The sequence below is a fragment of the Eucyclogobius newberryi genome, unplaced genomic scaffold (genome assembly GCF_026437365.1).
Source record: "Eucyclogobius newberryi isolate DKJ021-1_F unplaced genomic scaffold, fEucNew1.0.hap1 SCAF_2, whole genome shotgun sequence".
Classification (NCBI taxonomy): Eukaryota; Metazoa; Chordata; class Actinopteri; order Gobiiformes; family Gobiidae; genus Eucyclogobius; species Eucyclogobius newberryi.
In genome coordinates this window covers 4,671,924-4,698,152 of record NW_027315834.1, presented here as the reverse complement: position 1 = coordinate 4,698,152, position 26,229 = coordinate 4,671,924, and the positions used below count along the sequence as shown (strand labels likewise).

The window sequence follows — 26,229 nt, the reverse complement described above, 5'->3', positions numbered from 1 at the left end:
TCTGGTCCTGGTTCAGTCTGAGTTTGGTCCCGTGTCTCTCTGTAAAGTTTATATTTTGACACAGTTTGATTGACAGGGATGAACATTTTTGTTTTTATGTGACTGAAATGATTTGGTCAAAATTGTTATTACAATTAGAGCCGATAGATTATAGAACATTATTCATTGTTAGATGTAATAATTGTTATCTTAATCAAAATGGTATTAATTGCACAGCCCAAATTACAATATCGATATCGCAGCACTTAACAGCCATATTGCTCTGATTTACGATATGGTGCAGCGCTAATAAAAACTAAATAAAATTAATTGTTTATGGACTTTTTCTGCTGCAGACAATTGCCTTTAATAATTCTGATTGTGCAGGACTAACCTAAGGATCAACACTGGCATCTAGAGTTCAGTCAAATGTACAGTGAAGGTGCTGCAGAGATCACCATGGCAACGGAGCACAGAGGAGAGGGATTACATTGTGTATATCTGTTACATGACTGCACAGCTTCTGCAGTGTGTGGGACACGCAGAGGGAGATATGCTGCTGCTGCTGCTGCTGCAGTCTGTCTATAAAGACTAGGACTCGTGTGTGTGTGTGTGTGTGTGTGTCTATATATGTGTGTATATGGGATTTATGCTGCGTTCATGTTGTCGTCGGGTTTCTCAGATGAGTCTAGGTTCTGACTGGTGTTCATGTGCTTTTTATCTTGTAAAGTCCATTTTAAATTTAATATCATAAAAAAATAACAAAATCCACTCTTCAACAGTGTTTAATAGAGCTAACATAATCAGTAAGCGTGGCTTTTCAAAAAAATCAAAGCATCCAACCATCTTTACTTTAGCTATGCTCAACATTACATTGTTTTTTTTTATTTAACCTGACCTATTGGTAAACTACTGACCTATTTCAAATCTTCCCTTTGTCTCTGAAATCCTTGAAACAGTTGTAGTTGTTGTAACTCTCTGCTCGCAGCATGTTCAAAAAAAGCCCCATAAAAAGCTTTGGTTCAAAATGCAGCCGCAAGATTACCAACAGGTCAAACTTTGTGGAGTTTAGAATCAAAAGGACGGGGCCCGGCGTCCGTCTGTCCGTCTGAGGGAGTCGGAGCTCTCCTTCACCGAGGAACTCCTTGTTGGTTTTTCCCCCAAAGAGGTTTGGTACTTTTTCCAGTGAACGTCCCAGTGAACATTGTATAATGTGTTTTTCACTGTCACCTCTGAGACAGCTGCTCTTGTGATTTTGGGCCTTACAAAAATACATTTAATTGAAAACATTAACTGTAGTGTTGGATCTTTCCCGCACAAATCTGTTGCTCTTATGAAATGGACCACTAAAAGGGGAAATCCTTAAATGTTATAATTCTTAGACTGATGATGTGATTTAGTGCCAGATATTTAGCGTTTTGATACGTGGAAATTAAGTAACAAGTAATGAATGCGACTTCCAGAAAGTTCCCTTTTGTAGTTTTGAGAGTGGAAAGTCTTGTGCCACATGTTTGCATGCGTCTGTGGGTGTGTCCTTCTGGTGGGTCAAAGACTCTAAAGTAATGCTCTCTGGGCCGTTCAAAGGCACAATTTAAAACTGACCTGTGTGATGGTCAACATGACTTTACACTAACAAACAAATCACTGGCAACAAATGCTGCCTCAGGTTTAAAAAGGGGTTTAACCATTTTCTAACACTGTTCACTCATCAAATCATACGCTGTATTTATCTTCACTCACACTTGTCTTTCTCCATGGAGAGAATCAGATAAAACAAGTTTTTTTTAACATTCCAGGCAAAGCAATATCATCTACATGAAGACAAGTGGGTGGTGGGCCTGAAATAATGACCGTTTAAGTAGGTTAAGTTATACTTTGTTGTCCCGGTGCAGAAACGCATCCATAAATGCCATTGGGCAACCTGCCAGGAGAACATTTGTTCAAATGTCTCCATGAGGGACTTTTCCTTTGATAATCTGCAGACATTGTCAACAGTACGTCAATGGAAGGTCCTTGAAACTACAGGACTTTAGTAACAGCAAAATGAACTCACTTGTAAATTCAACTAAGTCAGTTCTTTTTGGTCCGACTGTGTTGAAACAAGGCTCAGATTAAAGTCTAACTTGAGTCACAGAGCTTCAAACGGAGCAGTGCCTCCAGCTACTGTCACACCCCTCGCTAATGCTGATGACATCATGTGAAAGCAAGATGCATGTTTTGGGTAGATGAGAAAAATGGTCACAAATATATATATAGCACTTTTCTTCCTTCAAGGGTCTCAGAGTGCTTTACATCAAGAGACCACTCACCCATTAACATAGCTGCGATGGCACCGCCAACCTGTGGGTCCAGAAGACGAGCACCCGACTCCTGCCGCCCCAAAACAGGACAAGTCTTTGTCCAAAGCCCAGGTTTAAACACACTGGATTTCAGCTTTGTAACTGGCAACGCAAATGAAAGGCTCAGATGAGGCTCAAACTGCTTCAGAACCAAAACACCCATTATAAATCATCCATTGTGCCTGTACGGTTTTGTAATCAAGAATACATTAGCATCACAATTGTTATCAGTAAAATCTGTATTCAACTTGAACATGTTAAAACTTGTTTTCTCAAACTTTGTGACTTTGAAGCTTTCTGCGTCTCTGGAACAAGCTGCTCCTCGATGTGAGCACCATCACAGACTAAATCTAAGCTCAAAAAGTATATCCAGACTGGCCTTTAACACTCAGTAATGTAGAGACACTTATTCTGTACAATTAGTTTTATTGTTAGCACTGTTCATTGTATTGTATTATGGTTTTGAACTTTGTGTTGCTTGATTTAATTAGACAGCATTTTGGGGAAAAAAAGACTCTTGATTCGAATTTAGAACATTTATGAACAAATCATTACAGATAGACCCATATATCAGGTCGACATTTGAACTTTTGAGCTCATCTTTTGGCCTTAAATCTCCAGCAAAGAGTGAAGAAAGTAGCACAAAATGGGACGACAAAGCTCTTCTCCTTACAAGGGAGTGGATGAGTTTGTAGATTGTACATTTTTATTAAATGTAAATTGTATACGTTGGGGAAAATAATCTAAATCTGCCTTACATATCGGCCCTTAAAAAAACATTTTTGAACTCTCTTCTTCTATTATAGGTGATAATGTAACTGTAAAACAACTGAATACCAAAGATTAAAAAAAAAAAAAAAAATCTACTCTATAACTCTGTATTGTTTGTCTAAGCCACACAGACTGCAGGATATCACGTTAGGACCGAAAATAAGACTTTAAACACGCAGTAGAACAAACAAGCCCTGAGCTAATTTACTGCACTGCCACTTCTACCTAAGCCTGGAAACCTCCGCACGAGCCAGGACACTTGTGTTGGGGCATGAGCTGCTCTGACTCAGCACAAATACAATGGCAGAGTTATGATGGTAGAGAAGAATGTCCCAAAATGGTGTGGAAATAGTCCCTTAGCACTTCAAATCAGGTACTTTTGTGTTGGTGACATATAAGCGGCACCAGGAACAGAACAGAGACCATTTTTTCTTAAACACAATAGAAAAGAAACTTAAAATTGCATGAAAAACCCTCCAAAACAAATAAACCTCTTGATTTGACTGATGCTACATGTTTTCTTTAGTGTTTAGAGCAGACCTGGGCATTTGTGGCCCCAGGGGCAAGATGTGGCCCTCGGCATGTTTTAATCCGGCCCCTAGAAAGATTTTAGTTTCTATTTTTTAACTGTCTGTAACATCTGTCTGCACTTGTATCCTTAATAAAGATGACATGTAATGAATTAAATAATAGATTCAATAGCCTATATTTGACAGAAAGGTGATATTTTATTTGATTTTTAATTTTGATTTATTTATTTTTTCACACCAATGATTGCGGGCCGGCCCTCCACTACTTGCCTGGATTTGAATATGGCCCTCGGAGGAAAATAATTGCTCACCCCTGATCTAGAGACTGAACCAAGTCTGGCATAACTAAAACATGTCCAAACCAGATCCAAAAAGTGTGAACAAACTGCATATTCTTATTTTTACCCAATTTACTTCATGTTGGGAATTTACACCAGTTGCATAAGACACATTTTGCAAATTTGAATAGACAATATAAGACAAATACACAATCAAATAGTATTTTAACAAGTTGCCCGCGCTCGCATGTGCACCTTAACAAAAGGGAAAGTGAAACAAAAGCTGGTGGTGGAGCGCACAGAGCGTTTCTCAAAGGGCTATGCAGACTATTACATCTTAATGGTGTGAACAGACAAAGTGGGGCACATTATGAGCCGGTACCATGTGATGTTTCGATACAGACATCGTTTAGAACGGCACCAAGCCATCGAGTATCATCCATCCTGTCATATTAATTAGATACACCACTAAAGGTACAAACCCACTGAGGTCAGGACATGGTGTGCGTCTGCTTTATGTTATAAATTATACTAAATTATTATACTGAAGGTCACTATCACATCAATATTTGAATGAACAAATTATGCACTTGTATTTACTCAATGCCTCTCAAAGCACCATTGTTGTCATTATTCATTCCCTCCACACTTCGTGATGGTAAATTAGTCACTATAAACTGATGGAAGCGAGATGGCAAACCTGCAGCATTTGCCCTTCTGATCAACACCAAACAATGGCACAATTCATACATGGACAAGGTGCGCGCAGGTCAAACTCTCCAACCACTTTAGACAGTTCCGCCCGCAGTTTCTGGAGGACAAGACACGTGTTTCTTCAATATAAAACTTACATTTTGAGTTTTCACAAATGTTAATGTTGCAAACAGCTGAATTTTTATTTTAAAAAATCACAAAATGTTCTCTAGTACTGAAGGTCGTCTTAATTATGAGTATGGCGTTTACAATTGTACTTCCTGGTTGGACATGAGCAGCAGATGTGACATACGTAGGTACAGGTAGGTCCATTACTGTTACCTAGCAACCATATTGGAAACAAGGGCAAATATATATATATATATATATATATATATATATAAACTACACAAAAATCTATATAAACTACACAATTATTTGACAAATAATAATAGCTGACATAACACCGTTTACAATTGTACTTCCTGGTTGGACATGAGCAGCAGATGGGACATAGGTAGGTACAGGTAAGGTAAATATCAATAATAAGAAAGAATATTAACCGTAAAATTTCAAATAATAGTTTCAAAATAAGTGGTTTCTGCCTGTGCAAGAACCATTGAGCTTAGGTACGAAAAGGGTTGCCAGTACCAAAGGGGCACTGAGACCACCTTTGATTGTTTAAGCTGTCAGAAAAATGTGTCCGGTGCGTGTAAATTGTCTCTTTAATTTTGATGGAATGTCCCATATTGATGACATCACGGAAGGAATCTGTTTAAGAACACTACCTATAATTTTTACCTTTTATTTATCAATTCTTCTTCACAAACTGCAACTTGACTGATATAAAACTATAATTCATATTTTCCACAGGGACTGTCTCACCAAACAAATAAATAATTAGCACCTGACAACCTTTAAGATGGTTTCAAAATGCACTATAAAGTAACCTATAAACTATTCAAGTTAGTGCACCTGCTGTTCCATCTGTTGACGCAGAGCAGGTCGAAAATAAAGTACTTGGATTAGTCTGTTGGCTGCACACAGAGCTCCCCTTCTTGTGCCGAGGGCCGCTGCATGTCAACAGTGTGTTCTGCACGTCAGAGGTGGGGGGCCCCGGGGACAGGTTACAGGTGTGAGCGAGTCTATGATGTCGTCACTGTGACCACTGACCCGACAGGCTCCCGATGCACCGGTCGACTGCATAATGTAAGAGTCAGAGGAGAAGAGAAATCTCAGCAGGACTGCCCTGCTTTATTCCACAAGGCAAGTTTATTTGTAGAGCATCATTTGTACAAAGTGAAGTAAATCCAATTCTAAATCATCGTACAACTCCCATAATAAGCCAAGATTCAACACTCACTTAGGCGCAGATTGGAACGTCCCGGAAGTGTCCCCACTGTCTTAAGCTAATTTAAGGGGTCCAACGCAGAATGCACAGGGCATTAGCTTTCAAAGCAGTCCAGCTCTCTGGCTCCCGGAACACTTTAGCTAAAGTGTAGCTAAGGTGTAACTAAGGTATAGATAATGCTGCAAAAGCACAACAGTGAGAGGATTGGAAAAAGAGAGAACGCAAACGCAGACGAGAACAAGACTGCAAAAAGCAGATCTAAACAAGAAATAATAATATCTCAACAAACTTAATCTTGTGATAAACTGCCATATTTCCACTGATGCTAACTTATATCTTGAGCTGACATGCTTAACAAAACTAGCACACGTTAACATCAGCTGTTTCCTGTTCCTGTTTTCTAATTGACACACACTTTGAAACTGTATATATCAGTGGACAAACACAAAGCAACACTATAATGTTTGGTTCCATTCCCCCCCATAATTTATAGCCATATTACATATTTAGAAAAGCAAATGTGCGTTTCATGGCAACCATAGAGCCAATCAGGAGTGAAGCTGTAGAAGGTATCCGCCCCTTCCCGCTTAGCAAAGGGGCGTGCTAGCTGTCAATCAAACAAAGACCATAGCAAAAATGAAATCACCAGAATCTTGTAGAGCTTTTAAAAGAAACCTTTTCAGACCAGAATAACGAGTCTGACGGCAGCAGTTCCAGAGAAAGAGGTGCAGAGGTTTCAATAGAAGTGAAGAGGAGCCAGACATGAAGGAGCAGACTGAGCAACTGACGTCAGTTGCTCAGAACTCTGCCTTTGGACCAAGAGCCAGGCCCTGAACTTTTCCAAAGTGCTCTGAAGTTCACCGGTCTGGACGGCCGGGGCCAAGTGAAAAATTTATCATAAAACACAGAAGAGAATGTGCGACCGCCTTCCCGTGTCAAATTTCATAAAATTTCACAAAACTAAACATTTAACCTCCATATAAAATCTGTAGGGGGCGCTGTCGCGCCAAATTAATTCATTTCACTTCAAGTAGGTTTAGGGCAAAGAGTTTAACAACTGATTCTAATTTGACGCAATTCGGAATTTATCTGCGCAAACGGCAGCAAATTTAAAATTTGGGACATTTCTGAAATTCTAGCTACAGACTGTGACAGGTATCAAGGTAATTTGAATAATTTTTGATGTCCCACTCCTCAGCACCATTTTCACCAAATATTAGCTTTTTAGAGCCAACGCCCTGGGAGGAGTTCGTAAAAGTATGACATTTGGAAAAACTCCAGAGTCATGTTTAGCCATTTTTGAACCAATATGGCCGACATTTGGTTGGGCGGACAGCGTTGCCGTAATAATATTTTTTACTTCTCTTGTCACCATCTACCTCTGCGCCAAATTTCATGATTCTACATCAGATTTTTTGGGGGGTTATTTCCTCAATGCATTTTTGGTACATTTGGGGGGCGCTGACGTGCCAATTTTTTTAATTTAAGAAAAAGGAGATGGCCAGAATGTAGAGAGGCATGATTTTTAGAGGTGTGCACATTTTTGTGACTTTTCGTCAATGTTCACTGGGTGAAAAATGGGGGGGTTGGTCCCGAGAAGAAGAAGAAGAAAGAACAATGTTTCCCATTTTTCAAATATCATAAACTAAACATTTTCGGAAAGCGCTCGCGCTTTCCTACCTCATGGTGTGGGTCCCTGGTCACTGACGGGTACTTTCGTTGATTTTGAGTGGGCTCCGCCCACTTTGTGTTTTTGGCCCTCTAAACAGTAATAATGTTCAATTTTTGCATTACATGTTTATATGCCCGGTTCATACAAGAGCTGGGGAACGTATTTGTGAGCTATATAAAGCACTCGTTTAGAGCGCACTTTTGCACGGGCTTTGCCTGTTTACAACGGTAATGTTCCATTTTCCTACTACTAATTAGTATGCACGGGACGTGCATGAGTGGAGGAGTGCGTTAGTGAGTGTTTGGAAGTGAGCGAGCGCTTTGTGCTCGATTTCGTGCGCACTGTGTGCGCACTTTTGCAGCCTTACGGAACTAATAGGCCTCTCGCCTGCTTGTGGCGCTCGGGCCTAATAATAATAATAATAAGAAACCAGACCAGAACAAAGCCTCGAGTCAATAAAAAGAACACAAGTAGCACTAAGAAATAATGTAAATGGCTTCACATTGAAATGAAAATGAGAAAGTCCAATGTTTTTTTTTACTCATAGTAGACATACAGTCCAATGCCTCACAACAACGGGTCAAACCAGACCATAAGCAGAGGACACTGGGGACCAGTGGACAGAGGGTCAGGGGGACAGGTGGACAGAGAGACAGGTGGACAAAGAGTCAGGTGGACAAGTGAGCAGAGAGAGGGGGGCAGTGTGGACAGGGGGTCAGGGGAACAGGGGGACAGGTGGACAGGGGGACAGAGGGACAGAGAGTCAGGTGGACAGGTGGACAAGTGGACAGGGGGACATGTGTAAAGTGAGCAGAAAGAGGGGGGCGGTGTGGGAGTCCAGTGGAGGATCTGATATCTGAAACGATGGAACAAGGCGAAACACAACACCCTGAAGTCCAGAGCCAAACAACCGCATCCACAAGATGCAGGGTACATGTGTATGTGTGCTGCAGGGTATATGTGTATGTGTACTGCAGGGTACATGTGTATGTGTGCTGCAGGGTACATGTGTATGTGTGCTGCAGGGTACATGTGTATGTGTGCTGCAGGGTACATGTGTATGTGTGCTGCAGGGTACATGTGTATGTGTGCTGCAGGGTACATGTGTATGTGTGCTGCAGGGTACATGTGTATGTGTGCTGCAGGGTACATGTGTATGTGTGCTGCAGGGTACATGTGTATGTGTGCTGCAGGGTACATGTGTATGTGTGCTGCAGGGTACATGTGTATGTGTGCTGCAGGGTACATGTGTATGTGTGCTGCAGGGTACATGTGTATGTGTGCTGCAGGGTACATGTGTATGTGTGCTGCAGGGTACATGTGTATGTGTGCTGCAGGGTACATGTGTATGTGTGCTGCAGGGTACATGTGTATGTGTGCTGCAGGGTACATGTGTATGTGTGCTGCAGGGTACATGTGTATGTGTGCTGCAGGGTACATGTGTATGTGTACGTATGTGTGCTCTGAAATATGAACACATCTTAAACAATATTCAATAAAAGGATATGATTTGAGTTTAAAAGTTGGATAAAGTTTCAAATGGACAAGCGAGAAATTGCAAATTTGTTGTGTACTGTATTTTTAAATCACGATTTTGACAATAAAATACAGTTAATAAATCTGGCAGATGAAAACTTTTGTAAGGTGAGTATTAGGATATTTACCCTACATATAATTAGTTTCATGACAATAGATTAGGAACTAGTGGGGATTTTGAATTATAGGTGTGTTGTGTGTTACACTCATATTCATCATTTTAAACAGACATTTTATGAGGAACAAATTGTTGTGGAATGTTTATTGAACAGATGTATATTTAGATTTACAGTAGTAAGCGTTGTGTTTCCTATATTAGATGTCAAATAAACCACACAGTTGGTCACTTGGGTAAAAAACCTACCGTAAGTGATCAAAGTAAATCATCATTTCTTATCAGTCAAAAGCATGTGGTTCAGAGCAGAGTTCAGATGTACATTTTTTGTGTAAAATGGCAATGAATAAATTCAGTATTTGTTATTGTCATTTATCACCTGTGCAAAAATCATCCAATTTAAATGTCAAGAAGATAATCTAACTCTATTATATTTATTAATCAATTCTGTGCAATTTTAAGGAAACTAATTGCTTGTATATTTGTCAAGCTTGATCCTTCATAGGACAACCGCAAACTGGAACGCTGATGCAGAGAATAGTGCTGCCCAATATAAAGCAAAAGGATCTATATAACAATATCGGCTCATACAATAATCAATATCACCAAAAACTACACATAATCGCAACAACACCCAGGTAGAGTACTGTTCATGTACAGTTCTTGAAAAGGCTTATTCTTTTCATGCCTTTCCTTATTCCATTTACAGTACACATATCCCATAATATATGCCAAAAAGTATATTCAACTATCGCAATAATGTTGATATATTGCAATCATTCCCAATATCGTGCAGCCCTGGAAAATAACCCAAGTTATAATCGTTTAATTCAATTATTTGACCCAGTCTGCACACTTACATTTAAAATCAACAGCACATTTTATGATACAACTTTGAGTGTCATTTAAGCATTGTGGAAAGTTATACACCCATTATTTTCTTTATTAGCAATAAGATTGTACAAACTCTTCCTCCAAATGTAAAACCAAAGCAGGCCAGAGCGCAAATGCAAATACAGAGAAAGCAGCCTTACCTTTTTCTGGTACCACACCACGGCATCTTTCACTTTGGAAGCCATTTACATTATTTCTTGTCCTGCCGGCCTAGGGCATCGTAGGCTGAAAGAGAGAGAAGAGAGGCTGCTGTGAGTGAGAGCGGGAGAGGAGTGATAGGAGGAGGAGTGAGAGGAGGAGGAGTGAGAGGAGGAGAGGAGTGACAGCCTCTTTATACCTGCACCACAGGAGGATGACAAAGAGGGGTGGAGTTACATACACTCATCACGCCACTTTTAGAAACCAACAAGATGCAAGAATGGCCCAATATCAAATTATAGCTTTTACTTTACACTTAAGACGTATTTTTCTCATTTTTGGATTAAGCGAATAATAATGTTCCGCAGACATGATAATGGACAGGAGTGACGGCGTTCGTTTCCCAGACATCAGACCAAACAAAACACAAAGAGTGAATCATTTCCGACAGCGTGGGGAGGATTTAAATGAAGTGTGATGTTGAAATGTTGCACCGGTGAATCGGCGTGAATGACAATTGTCTTGTCTGTTATGACTGAAGAGGAAGTATTCAGTATTCCGTATGTATTCAGATTTAGGAGGCAACAATTGTGACTAGTCAACTACAAAAAATAAGCTGTTTTATTTTGATCATTGTAATTGTTGTGAGGCTGAGCAAAAGAATATGTCTGTTTGCCGTAACCCGACTGAACCGGTATGAAACTAGCCAACTGGAAAAAAAATATCAGCATTTTGTTGAAAAAACGTCAAAATCTTTTATCTTTCGATTATTTCGCTGACTCACCGACTGGTCTATCATAAACCGCTGTGTCGAATATTTTTATCACGTTGGTAAACCTATCTTTCATCCCAAAGGACTGATAACGCACTGCGCAACGCATGTGCGTCTTCATATTCAGTCCTCCACATGCGTATGTGACTAAACATGACGCGCATAAGTGCCGTTATATTGCTTTTTACAAGTTAGTTTGCCTCTGTCGGCGCCACGGAAGTGTCCATAGTACATATCACGCTCTATCACGCAAATGCATTCTGGGATTGAAACACGCCCAGCAGCGTCATCACAACAAACGTGGCGGCGCCCGTGTCCCCCGCATGTTCCCCCCGCTCGCCTTCGCTACCAAAATAAAGGATAACGGCGTACAAAAGGTCGATTGAAATATCTTAAAATCGTGAGATTTAGTCTCCTGATCGGGTTGATCGAGACGTTTTCCGTCATTGACTGTTGAAGCCTGACCCCTGGACTGTTGAAGCCTGACCCCTGGACTGTTGAAGCCTGACCCCTGGACTGTTGAAGCCTGAACCCTGGACTGTTGAAGCCTGACCCCTGGACTGTTGAAGCCTGACCCCTGGACTGTTGAAGCCTGACCCCTGGACGGTTGAAGCCTGACCCCTGGACTGTTGAAGCCTGACCCCACCACTCGGAGTCAAAAAAATGGCAACATTTGGATCTTTTTTTTTTTGCCTTCAAAGTAAAAAAATAAGAATTTGCCTACCGTCCGACCCCCTTGAAAAATGTTGGGTCGGGTTACAGCAAACAGACAGTTTATTTGGGGTAGCCTTATCAGGATCTACAGACTCACACACGGAAAGACCTCACTGATTTTCCCAACCCTATTTTTATTCCTAAATATCCTCTGCCTACAGAAGCCTTCAGTCACCTTTATTTGGTTGATTATGTATTTAAAAAGTCTCAATGTTCAATACAAATAATGGTAATGAACTATAAAATGAATGTACAATTGCTCAGTACAGAGTGCAGCTGGTTTTACGTAGATGGACGGCTTTATTTGTCTGTAGGGAAATCGAGAGGCGCACACACTCAAACAGAGTTCGCTGATGGTGCAGTGGTTGAGGGGGTTGCACATGTGTGGTTGCTAGGAGTGCATGAGTCGTGGGTTTGATTCTCGGCCTCGATCATTTGCCGAATGTCTCCCCCCTCCTCTCTCTAGATTTTATTTAACACGCTACTGCCCTGTCAAATAAAGCCTTTGGGCCAGAATAAAAAATAAAATTTAAAAAAATACACACAAAAAAACAAAAAAACAGTGGACACAATATAAAGACAACAGACACAATTAAAAGTGAAATAAGTATCATTGGTGGTACACGAGGCCCTCTACAGTTCTGATATTTGCTTAATATAGACTACATTTGCTAAACTTTTTGGTCCACGGCTTTAGACCTGGTATAGAAATGTAAATGTTTTCTTGGGAGGTATTTGATGTGAAACTTTTGAGAAGCAGTGATGTTATGTAAAGTGCATCTTTATCGGGGATATATAGATAGAAACATAATTATTCTCGACACCCTTATTTAGCAAGAAGTTATTTTTTCCGTCCTCTCGCTCTCCTTTTGTCTGTCTATTTAAGCCATACGTATTCTTAATCATGCCATTTAACACAAGAAAATAGCCCAAACTCTGCTCCAAAACATTAGACATCGTGATTAGGATTTGATTAACTGCCCCGCCCTACATGGACGAATAATGATAAATGAGGGTTGATTTGATATTGAGGGGAAGTATCTAAAATAATCCTGTAATCTCAGAAATACAGTTAAAGCATTAGTATTGTCGAGGTAATTTAATGCTGAATGTAGTCACTAGATATTTAGAACAAATTCTGAAATGTTCAGGAATATTATTGATGTTTGAAAATGTTATATTTTTGCAATCAGCAAATTGTGTCTATTTAAATTGCGATTGGTTTTGCAGCCCAAGGACAAACGGCCCTGAGCTGTGAGTGTGACTGTGTCTTCTTGTGGCGCAGCTTTATCTCGGGGGCCACACTTTAACCCACTTTCTGCTGCTCTAGAGCACACAACGCCACCACAAGCTGCTACTGTCGATAAACTTCACACTCCACACGCCACACAAAGAACACGAGCACATCGAGACGAGAGCGACCAACTTCTGAAACTAAAAAGTGTGAGATTTCCTCTCAGCAATAGGTCAAAACTGTGCGGTTGCATCAAAGTTAGAGTTCAAGTGTGTGCGTTTAAGTAAAGCCCAATATCACAACAGCAGTCGCTACAAAAATGGTTTAACAGAACAAAGTCAAAAATGTCATCAGTCTAAAGACAAGCAAGTTGTTTGTTTTAATTATCACGATCAAGGAATTACGGGATTTCTACATGTGACACTTTTTATACAGGTTTTATGCTGTTATGCTTAAGGAAACCAAATTTGTGCATTTTGACAATGTAAAAAATGACTTTTAGAAGGATGACCTGATGTGACCTGTTTATTGTCATTTTAACAAGTCATTAATTTTCTGCTTATAGGGAAAAGTGCGTGCTCTCTGAAGATATGACCAGGACACATTCTGAGAACTGCTAAAAAGGAGCGGTATTTTTAGTAACAGGAAAAAGGCTGTCTACAATTACAATCAATGCACCGCCCACTTTACCAGTTTGACTGTAGAGACAATCATAAGTGGTTTAGAACGGCTTTATTTTAGGTTTGGGTAGTTCTGGGTTAGACTTGGTTTTGCTATTATTCTATTGAATGATCCGACAATGCAGTGCTTCATTATGACGACTTTTACAGTGATGTAGTGTAGTTTCACTTTCATAATGCTTGCCACAAACTTGAAGAATAGTAGTGTGTCAGGCCAGTGGTTCTCAAAGGGAGGGTCGCAGGCCTTAGCTGGGGGTCGTGAGATGATTAAGGGTGAGGTCTATTCCAGGGTACTGAAGAGGAACCCCAAATTCAGGGTTAGGGTTAGCAGAGTGGTCCAGTATGGGATCCGGGGTACATTGCTCAGGGCTGTCCGGTCCCTGTATGACCAGAGCAGGAGCTGTGTTCGCAGGCAGTAAGTGTTACAGGTACAGAATGCTTCCTGGAGGAGGGGCTGAAACACTTTGGACCCATACGAGGCACCAATAGCACTGGAAGAAGGTACAAATCTCTGAAAAGTCAATTTTACATGATACGGGACCTTTACAACCTTTACGTAGTTTTAGAATAGAATAGAATCAATTATCAGTAAATTATTTGTTCACCTTGCCCAACTAATAATATGTAATAGACATTGGATACTAGGGTTGCAACTAATGATTATTTTAGTAGTCGACTAGTCAATGATTATCTTTTAGACTAGTCGAGTCAGTCACACGATTATTTCTTTCCATTCCCATGTTCGTTTCGGCTTGAGTTGTTTTGACTTCCGCCCACAACAAAATGCTGCTCTGTGATTGGTTCCAGTCCCTCTTGCTGGCCCTAAATGCCATGCGATTGGCCCGTTAAACCACTGGTGTGGACTGCAAACGAATCAGAGGGAGCTTAACAAGATGGATTCTCAATCGCGAGAATTCTTCTTGCTAGAAAGGTTAAATCAGAAACAGTTTATTGTTTTTTTGAAAGGCTTCAGAGTCGGTATAAGTCAGATGATTATGATTATCAGAATAAGAAGACGATTATTTTCTTTACAGTCGAATAGTTGTGATTAGTTGGTTAATTGTTGCAGCCATAAAGAAGACAAATTATGCTTTTTTCCTGCTTGTTATAATCTATGAAACCCGTGGATCATTGTTTTATATTTTCAGCAATTCACAAAAAGACGTTTAGTAATAACAAGTGTCGCTGAAGAAACTAAGAAACTAATACTTTTCTGCATTTATTTCACTTTTTTGCTCCTCTAAACTGCATTTTAACAACTCATTTTGTTATGCATTGGGTTTGAATAATGTTGGATGCATTATGCACTGGAAATATAATATTTTGGATCTTAACGCAAGTGTCACGTGTTGATAAATAGGAAATGGCACATGGTAACGTGAGCTAGCTTTGTTTTGCTAAAATTATGACTCTCTCTTGTCCAATCCTGTCACACTAAAGCGTTCCAGGAGACAAAATTCTGGTATATATTTAAAAAAAAAGAAATGATTGCATTTAAAGTTCAAGCATCAACTGTAGATCGATGTCGGGAAACTGAGGTTCTGATCTGATTCATAATTTGTGCTCAGGTCTCTGCCGTTGTCCTCTCAAACAGCCAGACCAGAAACTGCTGACAGGAAGAATTTTCTCTCGAACGAATAAAAGTAGCAGAAGAAACATAGTTATTTAGGCAGACGGCCAAGCCACAGCCACACCCGCTCATTAGAGAGCAGCGTCACAAAATCATTGGTTTAAAGACAAAGTCGCTCGCTCAGCTTATTCTCAACACTGCAGATCTGCTCCCCACACACGGAGAAGAAAACATGCATCAGGCACGTCACGACAGTGTTTCATCAGCCCAGGGCCAGGCATTAGCACCAATGTATTTTCAAACATCACAAACGATGAAAAATCAGGGCTGTTTTAGCAATTGACAATCACATGTGGGAAACACCAAAGCCGTTAGCAATTAGCACCAAAATAACAATCTGGTGATAAACATTTCTTCAATCTAACGTTATTCTGGACAATAATGCACCAAAAACATGGCGAGCATAATAATAATTCATAATTCATTCATAATAATGATGAAATGTATGTTATGTTTCGCCAAGCGCCAGAAAATCCTACAGTAATACGTGAACTTTAGAAACAGAGGTTGATATATTGAAAATGATATAGTGATAGTTACGGTTTTAATGTGATGAACATATAAAAAACAACCGTGTGCAAATGCATTTACGCAGATTATTGTTCTTCAGAAATATAATTATCCAGTAAAAAACAAGTCATTCCAAGTCATTAGGCTCAAGTCACAAAGGGCAAGTCATAAGTCGAGTCTTTGTGGTCCATTAGTCGAGTACGGCTCATGTGTAGGGTAACATACTAGTACAAGTACTGTAAGGTTATGAATGTCCACCCACTTGTAAAGGGGGCGGGGCATTCAGGTTTGATATTGATTAAAGAATTGCTCAAGAATTCAAACATGACACACTGCCTAAGTGTGGGTAAGTTTGAATCATATTTTTAAGAGAAGAATGGGGCACCAGCCGGATAATCGGCAATTTAACAACTCTATCTAGATATCTAGATTAATTAATTAAAAATGAATTTGCTCGTTGATCTAAAGGTTTGAGAACGTAACCGTGACATTGACCCCTTTTCTGGAAATGAAGGAACACTTAACCAAATGTGGGTTATGAAGATTTAATGACCAAAGAATTAAACAGATAAATATGAATCAGGAATATGCAAATGAGTCGATAACAGAAGGAAAACACTAGACATGATGGTTCTAGATCTATCTAGGTGTGTGCAAGAGTTAACTCTCAGATGAAATTCAGCCAGCCTGTGAGGTGCATTCATACGAACGGAACCAGAAGCTGTGATCCTGAGGAGACGGGCCTGCTTGGGGTCCAAGGGCCTGCGTGGGGTCCAAGGGCCTGCGTGGGGTCCAAGGGCCTGCGTGGAGTCCAAGGGCCTGCTTGGAGTCCAAGGGCCTGTGTGGGGTCCAAGGGCCTGCAAGGGCCTGCGTGGAGTCCAAGGGCCTGCGTGGGGTCCAAGGGCCTGCGTGGGGTCCAAGGGCCTGCGTGGGGTCCAAGGGCCTGCGTGGGGTCCAAGGGCCTGCTCTGGAGTTCGGCTCTGACGTTGTCTGGCCAAAGAAGGACTGGATCGGTTCTGCGATCTGCGTTCTCCTTGGCTCTGAGGCGTTCCTGAATGAAAAGGCGTCGTGCTGCTCCACCGATGTGGCTGATCTAAAAGGCTGTGGACTTGAAAAAGTTGCAAAAGGTCCTTGCTTGATTTTGCGTAATGCAGCATCAATCACGTTTTAAAAAACGGGCACAGGTTTCTTAGTTCCGGGAGGGAACATTAGCTTCTCTTGGAAAAGTCTTTGTCCCGTAGCGTAGCATCGCTCACGCTAACTAGGCCCGAGGCCTGCTCCCAAGGCCTCATGGACCTTGCTGGTGGGACCCTGGATGGAGGGTCGAGCTTCGAAAGAAACTCGGATGGAACTCGCTCTGGAGCTCGGATGGTACTCGTCTGTAACTCCCTGCTCTTTCCTTTTGTCTTACCCCGCAGGGGTTTTGGCGCCGTGGCTTCAGCCAATCAGCATGCACGCTGGGGTCAGAGCTGATAAGGAGACGAGATCTGGCTTTAGGCCACAAGAGTTACACAAAAGGTAAAATTGTCCACAAAACAAGTTATGAAACAGTTAAAATGACATGTTAAACATGATATCACAATATGTACATGTAAAGTCATCTGGTAGACACATTTTTGCAATCTGATGATTGTCTAGTAAAACCACTAAAACCGCATAGTCTTTCAGCGTTTTAGCGTTTGTCTTTGAGAAATCGTTACTCTCTGTAATCCAAAAGGAGTCATTTGATGAAAAGTTATTTTCAAAGTTCAGAGCGTCTCTGTTGTCACTATTACATCCTCTTTCTTCTGAGGGGTGTAAAACTCCACACAGGCAGTAGATAACACCTAGCCCGCATTCCTGTCACCATGGCAACAGGGGTAGGACATCTGCATATCCTACATCCCCCCCTTTTGTGGCAATCTTCGCCCATGATACGAGGTTGGCACAACTTGGCGCTGATGAAGATGTCCATGGTCCGTTGTCACAGAGGTGGCTTGGTTCTACGCTAACTGTGTGGCAAGTTAGGCTAGGATGTGCCTCACTAAAGCTAAGGTGTACATAGACTAATGTTGGTTGAAGTCTTTAAATGCTAAAATAAATTTGCAAAATCAAAGTTTTGCTAATTTATTTGGAGAAATTTCAGCAAAACTACCTGTCTTTGGAGGTGGTAACTAATGCTAAGCTATTAGCTGAAAGCTGATAAAGGCTGTGTTCTTAGCAGGGAGCTAAGTTCACTGCTATTAGCGATGGCTAATAGTAGAGAAGTTGTGGCTATGCACATGAATTTATCAAAATTTTGAGATTCTTAAAAATTTTGAGATGGCTGTTGAGCGATTTACCGAGGCAGTCTTATCAAAACAAAAACGAGGTTGAAAACTAAGCCTATGAAAGCTAAGGTTTACATCAATACAAGAATATTTTGCAAAAATTGATAAGAAAAAGATTTTTGAGCAAAATCTGAGAATTGTTTGTTTGCTGACTGTATTGAACTCCGTTGTTCAGAGTTTGGTTGCAGTCATATTGAGAACATTAACCTCAGTAAAAGAAAGGTGCATAAAGATTAGAGGGTTGGAAAAGAGGTTAGTAGAAGTTAGAACTGCTCCCCCCGTGGTTGAAGAAGGGATTGTTGTTTAAGCAGCTCAGCGTTGCTTGTGTAGACGCTGAAAGGTTTGTGGGTTTAGGTTCACAAGGACGGGCTTTACCCTATTTTGTGTCTATTTACAAAACAGAAACTGTACGTTTCATGTTTATGTACAAGAGCGCAGCTTGAGCTCTAAATAAAGTCCGTTGTTCTGGACTTTCGTTGGTCTGTTTCAGGTTTTAGGGCGGTTATGAACTAACCATTATACCTGGCAAAATACTATGCTGTGCTGGTGTTGTTAAAGCAAGTATTTTGTTTTTCTGCGTTTGCGGGATTGGCTACAGGTGCACCTGTTTCTCGTGTCTTTTATCACATGCTCTTAAGCATGTAGACAGCAGGGTTCCTCCTAATGCCAATGTCTTTGTCTTGTTTGGGTGCCTTTGGGACTTCACAGAGGACTTTACTGACTGGTTAGCTACCGCCCTGTGGTTTTGACACATCACGAGGGCAGGCGAAGTGAATGTGTCTTGGAACACAAAGAGCAGACACTGTAGGGCCTGTGGGCGGGACCAAAGGCCGATGTGCATTAAGGAAATCTCACGAGCAGCGTTTGTATCAGTGATGACAAGAAAGGAAGATCAGGGCTGATGCAGGTGTGACATTGGCCGACAGGGAAAATAAGGAGTGGGTGGAGGAGGGGCCAGAGATGGTCACAGAGGCTGCAGCAGAAGAAGGGGTGGGATGGGTGGGTCTGGGTTGAGCAGAACCATGAGTTGTGAGCTTAGGTTCTGAATCAGCCTGAAAAGAGAGTGTCATAAGTGATAACTGCTGTGCTAAGACGATTCATTTTGAGATTAGTCTTGTTTGTCAGGTTAGTCTTGTCTAAGTCTGTCTGTGGGCGTTTCTGCTCCAGTGGAGTCGTGTCCCGGCACAAGACGTTGATTTGGGCTCTTAAAGACATGTTTTGTGTCAATTTGAGGCCTGTTTTTCTATCTTTCTGATCCCTGTGGTTTGGGAAAGATCTGTGTGCCGCTGAGGCGGTCTTATAAGTCTGACTTTTGTTCTTTCCGTTCACAACAGGCAAAGGTTTTTGCACTTGTGCTGAAAGTGTCAGCTGTTTAAAATCGATTAGGGGTTCAAACCGATTAAGTAGATCTTGACCTACAAGGAGAGGAATTGAGTTGAGTGAAGACAAGAAGAAGGGATGGACTACAGTCACAGGTCCGATTGTTAAGCGGATTCGAGCCATTTTGGTGAGGACAATGTTAGTGTCCGCGTACGGCTGGACTTCAAGGGAGCATGAACTGCAGTTCAGTTTTCTTCCGTTCACATCAATTGCTCTCTGCAATTTGTTGAAAAGCACGTGTGACATAACACTGATGTCAGCAGCTGTGTCAAGTATTGCTTCTTGTTGGAGCTCGTTGTCAAGGATAGTGGGCAGATAAAGTTTTTGATCTGGGCCCTTTTTAAGAAGGTTGCATAAAAATCGTCTGAAAGGACGTTTGGTTTGGTTGTCAAGTGCATAATAGTTTTGAAGTTCGTTTTCTGAACTCACTATTTGTGATGCACTGTTTTGACTAAGAGCATGTTTTGGTTTGATGCTGGGTCCAATTTCTGCTACGTTAAGCTCAGATTGGCTAATTGGGCTTAGCATGGGCTCTGGGATGCCCGGGAAAAGTTCACCATCCTTTATCAGCTGTTCAGACTGCTATAAGGAGGTTTCCACTTTGGTCTGATGGTTTAAAGTGGCTGTCGTGACTAGCTCAGTTTTACCATCACTGTAAGACAGGTTGGTGTCTTCACCTTCAGAATCACTGCTTTGTTGCTCGTGTACTTCTGGTGAGATTGTTTCAAAGTTTTTGTTTTACTTTGATTTTCTGTTCTTATCATGGATGGTGAAGTGACCCCCCTTTTGGAAATTATGTTTAGTTTTGCAACTCTTTGCATAATTAGGGTCTCGTTCACGCTCATTGATATGAACTGTCTCAAGGTTGTACAGTGTGCTCACACGCTTTCTATGCTCTTGTTGACTAGGGACCTGATTTGGATAATTTCTTCGCTTCTTTGTTGGGCGAGAAGTTGTTTTTGAGCTGCAGGTGTCACAGTCTGGAGTCTTAAACTGTTTTTGGCAGTTTGACTCGAGATTAGAGTCCTCAGTCTGCTCTCTGTGGTTTAGCACTGATTGTTTGTGTTTAATAAACGCTCGGTTAGCTAATTCACGCAGCTGGCGACTTGTCTGTGTACGAGGACATGCAGCAATACCAAGGTGATAGTTGGTGGTGGGATGAAGATTTTCAATGAAGAGTGATTTGAAGATCAAATCTTCCTCCATTTCAAACTCATTTCTAGGACCAAAATACGTGTCACGTAGCCTGCAATAAAAAGCCAGTGGAGACTCCTGTCGAGATTGCTTTACTGTGAAAGCTGCAAGGAGGAATGTGTTCTGCCCGTCCGAATACTCTTCGGTGAGAGATTTGGTCAGAAGACGATAGTCAGCCTTGACATGGGAAGACTGTCTGTCAATGAATTTACTAACATTCCGACTGGAAGTTAATTTTATCAAAGCGATTTTGTCTTTTACTGTGGCATGGGGGAATATTTCCCAGAAAAATTGAACTTCCTTCAGATAGGAGTCAATTTCAGGAAGCGACCCGTCAAATTTGGGTTCAAAGCGTGAAATTCTCTCTGCCATGGGACAGAGATCTTTGAATGAGACGCTGTAAATAGTGTCATTTCTGCCACCATTTTCTGGAGTTGACGTTTCTGATTTAAAACGTCTCAGCTCTAAGATGTTTTGCTCAAACTCCTTTAGCGCTGTCTTGTTTAGCTCAGCGCGTACTTCGGCTAAATCCTGTTGTTGTTCGGAGATGATTTCTCCTGCTTTGTCAAGATCTGAATATGCAGAATTCAGTTCTTGTTTGACCTTTTCATGTTTTGATTTCATGATCTTCAGGTCATCTGAAAGAATGTTCTTTCCCTCTTTGAGAGATGCAACTTGTGTGGCAAGTTCATCCTTTTGTTTCTCTGCATAAATCAAAGCTTCTTCTTTCTCCTGAAGTTGCTTATTTGATTTTTGTAGTTGTAAGTTCCTTACAACTGCCATTTGTCCTAACGGCTGGGTTAGGTTATAGTCTTGTTGACTTTCTCTTACAGCCCCATTTACCAAAGGAGATGCTTGGTATTTCAATTCAAAGCGGTCAGGTGTTTGCAATTTACCCAAAAAGAGTTTTTCAGCTAAAATCTCTAAAACTCGGTCAAGGACGTCTCCCTGACCAACAATAGAGGGCGCTAGGACTTCCATTTTGTATGGAGACTCTAGTCAGTTGCTCTGTTAAAACTCATATAGCAAGAACATTTGAAATCCGCTTAATTAGGACTAAGGTTGAAATTTAGCAGCTTATAACTGTCCCGCAGTCATGCAGCTAAAAGGTCCCAGGAAGTGGATGAAGTTTCACAAGTTGCCTAATCGTTAATGAGTTGGAATTAACCATTTAGGTTTTGTTTGTGAATTATCAAATTGGTTGGAATTGCTTGGATGGGAATTCATCACACTGAGGCTTGAATAAGCTTGTAACGTGGAGTCGTAAACAAGCTGAAATAAATCAAATCAGATGAACTGATAAGATTAGAAAGGGTTAGAGAAAAATCAGATAGTGAAACACTGAGAGAGAGGAGAGGTTTGTTTTCAATAAACCTTTAACCAACCTCACAGAATGTCTCCCCTTTTTCCTTGGTGGGAGGAGCACGCGGTGTTCACCAGAAGCGGCGCCGGTAGGCGGGCTCAGGGAAGTGACGTCATTGAGACGTCCCACTCTCCAAATTTGAATCTTAGACCCCCCTCTGGGTCTCTGGTTCTGCTGGAGGGTAATCTAGCTCAGAGCACAGACAAAGGGTCGTAAAATCAGCAGGAGTCTGTGACGTGTCACAGAGGAGAGGGATTTTGCAGTTAGTATTTTATAATTCCTGGATACTCGCAGACAAATTAGTAAATCAATACTTTGCAAGAAATATCGGTAATATACTATAATACTGGAAACTCGCAGCTATTAAGTATTCACCTAAAAGGCCTTAAAAAAAAATCTATTCAGCATAGAAAAAAAATTATGCCTGTGCAATACATTAGACTAGTCAAAGATAAAGAAAAATGTGGCACCTTTTTCGGTATCACAGCGATCGCATAAAAAGGAAGCTAGTTAGGAAACTAGAAGCTAGAGGACTGCTCAGCAAATCATGGACTTTTGGCATTATTTCCGTCACAACAGCTTTTGTTTGCTTAGGTCAATAACTCAACATTAGTGATTCAACATTTCCAGAATAAGTTTACTCACGGCCTCACACGGGGCACCAATTATGTAGGGTAACATACTAGTACAAGTACTGTAAGGTTATGAATGTCCACCCACTTGTAAAGGGGGCGGGGCATTCAGGTTTGATATTGATTAAAGAATTGCTCAAGAATTCAAACATGACACACTGCCTAAGTGTGGGTAAGTTTGAATCATATTTTTAAGAGAAGAATGGGGCACCAGCCAGATAATCGGCAATTTAACAACTCTAAAATCAGATATCTAGATTAATTAATTAATTAGAAATTAATTTGCTCGTTGATCTAAAGGTTTGAGAACGTAACCGTGACATTGACCCCTTTTCTGGAAATGAAGGAACACTTAACCAAATGTGGGTTATGAAGATTTAATGACCAAAGAATTAAACAGATAAATATGAATCAGGAATATGCAAACGAGTCGATAACAGATGGAAAACACTAGACATGATGGTTCTAGATCTATCTAGGTGTGTGCAAGAGTTAACTCTCAGATGAAATTCAGCCAGCCTGTGAGGTGCATTCATACGAACGGAACCAGAAGCTGTGATCCTGAGGAGACGGGCCTGCTTGGGGTCCAAGGGCCTGCGTGGGGTCCAAGGGCCTGCGTGGGGTCCAAGGGCCTGCGTGGGGTCCAAGGGCCTGCGTGGGGTCCAAGGGCCTGCTTGGGGTCCAAGGGCCTGCGTGGGGTCCAAGGGCCTGCGTGGGGTCCAAGGGCCTGCGTGGGGTCCAAGGGCCTGCAAGGGCCTGCGTGGGGTCCAAGGGCCTGCAGAGCGTCTCTGTTGTCACTATTACATCCTCTTTCTTCTGAGGGGCGTAAAACTCCACACGGGCAGTAGATAACACCTAGCCCGCATTCCTGTCACCATGGCAACAGGGGGAGGACATCTGCATATCCTACACATGTGACTCGAGTTTCTCACCTCTGGTTTATAGTGACTAACAGAACAGCTCTGAGAAGGTCTAAACCAAATGACCAAAATCAGGACTAAACTATGGACTAAACCATAACCAAGCAACTAAACCAGGACCAAACAAGATCCAAATCAGGCAAATGAGTGCTTTAGTCTGGTTTATCCATGTCCTGCTTATTCACTTCTCTGGTGTAACTCGAGTGTGGGAGGTGGTCTTCTTTCATATGTAATGCTCTTGGATGTGTTCAAATAAATACTGTGTTGACAAAATCTCAAATATTCCACACAGCGAAATATTTCTCAAAAATATCTCAGCCCTAAACCAGTGCCAATGATTCATACCAACAATAATATCCATCTGACTTCATACTTGGATTAGAGCTGAACTACTGGACTGGAAAACAAAGTAATGGGCACTGACAGAATGTTTTCCAAAACCACACCACAGGGTTCCCAGAATGCATCGCGGCAGACAGGGGATATTTAGGGAACAGAGGGCAGACTCTAAATGCCTAAATGTGACAGGAAGTCGCCTTTTAGACCAAAGATAAGGAAACGTGAGATCAGAAGAGAAAAAGAAAATAGACAAATGGGACCAGATTAGACCGTTTTTGTTTAGTTTCGGATGAGTCATGTGATCAGTGTTGGGTGCTGTGCTACTGTGTTATAAAAGAGTAAGAACGCGTAAGAGTCCTCCGACGATACCTATAATTAACATTATTGTATAACCTATATACGATAAGAGAAGATATTCCTTTATTGTCCACACATGGGGAAATTTTCAGTGTTACAACGCAAGTAGATGCAGAGAAAAGGACAGATAACTTATAGGAAGTCTTAATAGAAGAACTCTTATAAACAAAACAAAAAACTCTTAACAAAACTCCTCTCATATTTTAATAGGGAATGGATGAAAAAATATAGATAAATACATAAAATGATAAAGATTCAAATAAAATAATAATATAAAGTAAAATAAAAATAGCTAGCATAAGACTAAATACTACTAGACTAAATTGTATAACCTATATCGCTTGCAGACAATCCCTTTGCGTTGCTGAACACAAGAACATAATCATTAAAATATGAAGCTCAAACGTTGCTTGTTTATTTGATTTCTCTTTTATGTTGCCAGATACTGCAATACAATGTCATACAATGAGAGCGTGTAGACCTGTCCTCAAGTAATGGAAAACATTGCTAAAACAACATTACTGGATTAGTGAGAAAACCGACGCACAACAGAAAGCGCTTTTTTAGCAAATGTTGTTCAGAGCTTCTCAAACGTTTTCTGGCGTGTCGCCCTGAGGAGATACATTATTTATCAATACTCTAACGCGTTACCAGCTAAAATGTTACCCACAACTCTGGCCACGACCTACATCGGACCAAAGAAAGTTATATTATTTTGTGTTAAGAATTCTACATTATTTTGTATAAATAAGAGTGTTTTTCATTAAAAATATCATAAAATCTAGCCAGCCATTTTTTATTCATATTCTCAAAAAATAAATCAATTATATTATATTTTATTTTCATTGTGGATATTTCAAGTCGCAGCCCAATTACTTATGTCTCCTTATATGTTCTCCTCTGTCACAAGAAGCTTTGATCTAGTGGTACTTTGGGTTTTCAGAAGTTCTGGCTTAAAGATCTGGTCACAATTCCTAGGATCGACTGGATTTAGATCTAGTGTTACGCCAAAAGTCCAAACCATTATTTGGTGGTACTTGGTGTGAAAAGAAGAGTGACCCTCGCACATCTCTGGGCGTGTGGAGTTTTCAGACACCTTTTAAAAGAAGATCCGTGCGGGGAAAGAGTTTAATATGAAACACTTTAAGTCATCTGGTTATGCAACGGAGAATCTGGTGACGCATAAGCCTCCTCCAAAACAAACACATGCAAAAACATTTTACCTCAACTGATCCAGGAGCTAAAAATGACGCTGCCTCACCTACATCCCAAATTAAACCTCTGTGTTGCCAATGCATGACGCCTCTGTGGCAAGTAGTTTACTCACGTTATCCAACAGTTCTGTATTCAGTCCAGTGTGCGCCACAAGCATATCACTTTCACTTTATAAAGGAACAAGTGAAGATGTATTAGACATCCTTTAACAGCAAGTCCAAAGACAAAATGTTGATTTGGCTTTAGAATTGTTCTCACCTGGTTTGAGGTTGATGTGTACAATGCATTACTCTCTTACAAATATAACACAAGAATCACATTTACAAAACCTGCACATCAATGATCTGACTCACAATTGGAAAGATTTAAAGGGTCAAATCCTGTTTGGAATGATTTTGCCCCAGTTTTCCATTCAAGAGGAAATGGTAGAAAAAGATTCAGTTGTAGTAATCTGGAAACTGTTTTGACATTTCGACTTTCATCCAAGAGTCATTCTCAATCTGCAGATCAAGTGTAAGAACTCTGATGTTTATCCTACTCTGAGCAAGCCCCGCCCATCGGGCAGAACCTCATGATAATAACATGTGTAAACAAACAGGCTATTGTCCATTTTTCTACAGTGGAAGTCTCCTGGACAAATGAGGATTACACCGATTTATTCAAGAGGAAAGTTTATAGTTTCCA

At 40.9% G+C, this 26,229-nt stretch overlaps 1 protein-coding gene across 3 annotated transcripts in view; it reads right to left on the bottom strand.

Annotated features, from left to right (window-relative positions):
• LOC140367334 (protein PHTF2-like) overlaps positions 1-26,229 on the bottom strand; it is a 112,584-nt gene that overhangs the window by 73,496 nt on the left and 12,859 nt on the right. For all 3 annotated transcript variants that reach the window (XM_072453764.1, XM_072453762.1, XM_072453763.1), the window contains exon 3: positions 10,299-10,383. In XM_072453764.1, coding sequence (XP_072309865.1) covers positions 10,299-10,343 — 45 coding nt within the window. In that variant the 5' untranslated portion in view covers positions 10,344-10,383. The remainder of the gene's footprint in view (positions 1-10,298; positions 10,384-26,229) is intronic.